Source organism: Callospermophilus lateralis, chromosome 16 (genome assembly GCF_048772815.1).
Source record: "Callospermophilus lateralis isolate mCalLat2 chromosome 16, mCalLat2.hap1, whole genome shotgun sequence".
NCBI classification, from domain to species: Eukaryota; Metazoa; Chordata; class Mammalia; order Rodentia; family Sciuridae; genus Callospermophilus; species Callospermophilus lateralis.
Genome location: NC_135320.1, coordinates 91,586,576 through 91,591,404, shown reverse-complemented (window position 1 = coordinate 91,591,404; position 4,829 = coordinate 91,586,576). Strand labels below are relative to the sequence as shown.

Below are 4,829 nucleotides of genomic sequence, written 5' to 3'. Positions count from 1 at the left end.
CCCGCGCCCCGCCATTGGCCATTGGGCCTGACGTCATGTGGACTGCAAACTCCGGGCCGGCGGCCGCGGGAAGGGTTATCCGGCTGTTTGCGGGGCCTTGAGGGGGGAAGGGGAAGCTGCAGCCGTGCGGAAGGGCGGAAACCACCAATAAAGCCAAATTTAAAGCAGGGGCATGGCTGCCCCTCTCACCAAGCACACCCCACTCGTTGGGACGCCGCAAAGCTCGACGTCCGCCTCCCAGGAGTGAGGTGGGGGCGGGGAGGCCCCTTCAGCGGGCATGGGGTCAGCCCGGGTGACCGAGTGGCCGGAGACACTGCGGCACTGGGCACACGCCGCGCTTCCACACTGCGCTTTCGCTGCCTCAGCATTCGCTTCATGGTCTCCTGCTTCCCTTCCCCCGCCCATCCCTCGCCTCAAGGCCGCAAGCGAGGCGTCCTGGGCCGGCATGGGGTTCACCTGCGTTCCCCCTAAGTGACCCCGAGTTCGGGATGCGTGGGTGTCGGGCGTATTCCCACTCTCCCCCATGGCCGATAGTGCCGCGGATCGCTGGCCCGCCATTCCCCCAGCTGCGCGGGGAACTCCCCGCACGCCTAGACGAGGCATCCCCAGGACCCTTCCCAGGAGACCCTGGCGGAGCCCGACCCAGCGCAGCCATTCCGTTGGCCTCTTCCCCTCCCCCAGCTCCTGGCTTTAAAAGCCAGAGGCTGGGCTCGGCCACCGGCAGAGGCGGCTTCGGGCTCAGGAGGCCTGCCCGCGAGCTGTCCGAGCTCCGAGCCCCGCCCCCGGAGCCCGGGCCCTCCCTCCTTCGGCCCGCCCTCCCTACGCACCCCTCCCCCCCAGGACCCCCGCCCCCCGCCCGCCGCCGCCGCCGCCGCCGCCGCTCGCTCGGGCTGCAGAACAATAAAGCCAGCCTCCTAGGGACCCCCGCCGAGGACCCCCGCCCGGCGGCCGAGCCCCCCCGCGCCCCGGGCCCGCCCCTCTCCGCCCGCGCCGGCTGAGCGCACCCGGGCGCTGGCCGTGGTGCTGTCCTGGCTGGCGCTGGCCGAGGTGCTGAAGCTGCCGGCGCTCCTGCTGCCGCCGCCGCCACCGCGTTCTCCCGGCCTGGTGCCGCCGACCCCCGGGGGCATGGGGGGCCGCTGACTGAGGCTCCGCCGCGGCGGCGGGGGGGGAGGGGAAGGGGGCCGCGGGGCCGGGCCAGCCCTGCACCCATTCGCAGCCTCCGGGCCCGGGACGGAGCCGCTCCCCCCCTCTCCGCCCCCCCCAGCCTCCTCCCCCGCCTGTCCAGGGGCGGCACTGCGGGCTGGGAAGCCGGGACCAGAGGAGGAAAGGAAGGAAGGAAGAGGAGAGGAGAAAGGAAGGAAGGAAGGAGAAGACGAAGAAGAGGGGGGTCCGGAGGGGCCGAGGAAACGCAGGGCAGGAAGGAGGAGGAGAGAACCGCACTCGAAGGGCAGCATTCACAGGCCAGAGTGGGGACGGTGCTGACTCCGCTGCTCCTCGGATGGTGACCGGGCCCCGCTGCAGCTGCAGCCCCCTCGAGCCCCGGCTCCACAGGCCCGCCGCGCCGGAGCCCCGCAGGAATCATGCCCAGGTCCTTCCTGGTCAAGAAGGTCAAACTTGACACGTTCTCTTCAGCAGACCTCGACAGCTCCTACGGGCGTGCCCGAAGCGACCTCGGAGTGCGACTGCACGATAAAGGTATGAGCTGGGCTGAGGCTGGGGTGAGGGGCCCAGGGCTTTGCTGGAATGGATGGGTGGCCCGAGTGTGGGTGTGGAAAGGGAGGGTCGGGGAAATAGAGGAAGGAACCAGAGCGGGCAGGAGGCTGAGACTGAAGCTGGGACTGTGGAGGGGGTGGGGAAAGAGGATCGCAGAGGCAGGCCAGATCTCAGCCAAGGCTGGGCAGAGAGTGTGGATGCAGGAGAGAAGATGGGGAAGAGGTGTCAGGAACAAGAAGCATTGAAGGCACACACTGACCCACACACTGACACATGCAGAAACAAACAGCACACAGCACATGGACACCTGCTGACATTACAAGGACCCAGCCATACCAGTACATGCAGACTCACACCCAGAAACCTGGACCCGCCTCACTACCCTCTTCTCTTCCTTGGTTGCTCCTCCAAGCTCCCTGCTAGTGCTAGCTGGATAATGCTGGGAGCTCCAGGGAGTAGGCATGGGGTCCATCGGATGGCCCACCTGTCAAGGCCAAGGTACCAGCAGAGGCAGCAGCAGTATCTTCCCTGAAGTCAGGGTCAGGGAGGAAGATATAGGAAAGGGAAGCCCAAGCTGCTGGAGGCAGGGAAGGCTCTTTGTGTAAGTGTGCCCAAGTTCAAGGACAACTGTTAGCATGCAGACAAGGGGACCTGAAGTGCCAGCAGCATGGGGTGGAAGAACAAATGTGACCTGCAGGAGCATGAGCCTGTGTGGGCCCATGTGACTGCGTGTGGCCATGTGACTATGTGCGCTTGTGTGTGACCCTGTGTGAGTGAGTGTGTGCCTGCCTGTGTGCCACTACATGGGACCATGTGACTCTGAGGCCGCTCTGTGCCATGTGACCCAAGAGTATGTCTGGGGTGGCTGTGTATGTAACCTTGCATGAATAGGTGGTGAGAGCCAGGGTCAGTGTCCCCCTTTGAGGGGACTGCAGGGCTGATGGTGGTTGGGATGCTGGGTATAATCCTGAAGGAGCCGGAGCCTGCATGATGAGGGGTGTGCGTTTGTGACTTTGAGGTTGTGAGATCCATCTTGTGCCTCGGGAACAACTGCAGTTGCCGGCATGAATGATGCCATTCTCCTGCTAGTTCCTGTGAAGGTATCCCCCCATGGATGTCCTGGCAGTCTCCTCACCACAGCTAGTTGGAGCCGGGTCAGGAAGGCCCCTGCAAGGAGTTAGAGTGTGGGGAGAAGAGGGCAATGTAGAACAGGGTAGGACCCAAGGGTGCAGGATGAGGGAAGGGAGTGCAGGTAGAAGAAAGTAGATGCAGGGAGATAGGTTCCAGCTGCAATGGCATGGGTCAAGTCCAGTCAGAGAGTGGGAAATGAGATGGAACTGCTTATAAGAGCTAGAGGAACTGGGGGAGGTAGCCGTCTCTAGGACTTGTTGGGAGACCTAGGGAGCCAGAGAGAGCCAGCATCAAGGCTGGGAATGGGTTCTGGGGGCTGGAGAAAGGGCCATCAGGGACACCCGAGAGGCGGGACCGCCAGGGTCCCTGAGCTGGCAGTCCCGCTTTGTGCATGGCGGGTCTGCAGTGTGTTGCATAATCAGGAAAGCTGCTGAAGTGGGGAGAACCCGAGGGGGAGGGGAGTGGAGGGGAGAGGAGGAAGTAAGGGGAAGCGCCGCCCCTCCCCCCTGACCTTGAGGCTTGGGAGGAAGGGGGGCAGCCGCGCCCGAAGATGCGCCTCTCTCCTCCCCCAGCAAGGGCGGGGCGCTCTGGCGGCGGGGGCGGAGCCCAGCCCGGCCGTGTCTCACCCTCTCCTCTCCTCTCTTCCCCGCCCTGCCGTCTTCATCCTCTCGGCCCTGTGGTCCCCTGGCCCCTTGTCCTTTGTCCTTCTTGCTGTTCGTCTCCCGCCTGTGTCTGCTGTCTCCCGTAATCCTCCTGGTGTGTCTTCCCCATTGCCCGGTTCCCCTACCTCTGTTTGTCTGTCTGCCTTGGTCTGCAGGATACCTCAGCGACTATGTGGGGCCCACGTCCGTCTACGATGGCGACGCCGAGGCGACGTTGCTCAAAGGGCCGTCCCCGGAGCCCATGTACGCTGCGGCTGTGCGGGGAGAGCTGGGTCCAGCGGCCTCAGGCTCGGCGCCGCCACCCACCCCGCGCCCAGAGTTGGCCACTGCGGCGGGCGGCTATATCAACGGCGACGCCGCGGTCAGCGAGGGTTACGCAGCTGACGCCTTCTTCATCACCGATGGGCGCTCACGCCGTAAGGCCACCAATGCCAATGCTGCTGCTGCCCCCTCCACGGCCTCAGCGGCTGCCCCCGACAGCGACGCAGGAGGCGGGGGTGGGCCCAGTGCACGAGGCTCCGGCTCAGGGCCCGGGGGCCGGGGCGGCACGCGAGCGGGGGCGAGCTCCGAGGCTCGTGCGGGGCCGGGAGCCACTGGCGCTGGTGGTCGGCACGCGTGCGGCGAGTGCGGCAAAACATACGCCACGTCGTCGAACCTGAGCCGTCACAAGCAGACGCACCGCAGCCTGGACAGCCAGCTGGCGCGGCGTTGCCCAACGTGCGGCAAGGTGTACGTGTCCATGCCGGCCATGGCCATGCACCTGCTCACGCACGACCTGCGCCACAAGTGCGGTGTGTGCGGGAAGGCCTTCTCTCGGCCCTGGCTGCTGCAGGGCCACATGCGCTCTCACACAGGTGAGAAACCCTTTGGCTGTGCGCACTGCGGCAAGGCCTTCGCCGACCGCTCCAACCTGCGTGCACACATGCAGACGCATTCGGCCTTCAAGCACTTCCAGTGCAAGCGCTGCAAGAAAAGCTTCGCGCTCAAGTCCTATCTCAACAAGCACTACGAGTCGGCCTGCTTCAAGGGCAGCGCCAGTGGCGCCGGAGGCCCTTCAGCCCCCGCGCCGCCGCAGCTCAGCCCAGTGCAGGCCTAGGGCTGCGGAGCTTCTGTCCGCCAGGTCGGCTCTCAGCAATACGAGCCCCCAGGGAAGTCTCCGCTGGCGTACTTGCTGAGGGGCTGGAGGGCGGGCCCCTCCTCACAGCAATAGGGGGAGGGAGCCGGCCCCACCCCGCCCCGCTCGCCAGGGGCCTTACCAGCCCCTTCAAGCAATAGGGTCCCGAGGGGAGACCCACCCTGAACCCCCTCCCCTCTCCTCCAGGG

The 4,829-nt window shown here is 65.8% G+C and overlaps 1 protein-coding gene across 1 annotated transcript; it reads left to right on the top strand.

Annotated features, from left to right (window-relative positions):
• Positions 1–1,580: 1,580 nt before the first annotated feature.
• Positions 1,581–4,602, top strand: Scrt1 (scratch family transcriptional repressor 1). Its single transcript, XM_076836341.1, has 2 exons — positions 1,581–1,695; positions 3,662–4,602. The coding sequence occupies exons 1-2, from the start codon at positions 1,581–1,583 to the stop codon at positions 4,600–4,602; spliced, it is 1,056 nt and encodes a 351-aa protein (XP_076692456.1).
• Positions 4,603–4,829: the final 227 nt, after the last annotated feature.

Bases quoted from the DNA above. Each gene is read 5' to 3' on its own strand.
- Scrt1 (XM_076836341.1), top strand. From the start codon at position 1,581: ATGCCCAGGTCCTTCCTGGTCAAGAAGGTCAAACTTGACACGTTCTCT. The intron at 1,696-3,661 runs GTATGAGCTGGG...CTTGGTCTGCAG, and splicing joins AGTGCGACTGCACGATAAAG to GATACCTCAGCGACTATGTG.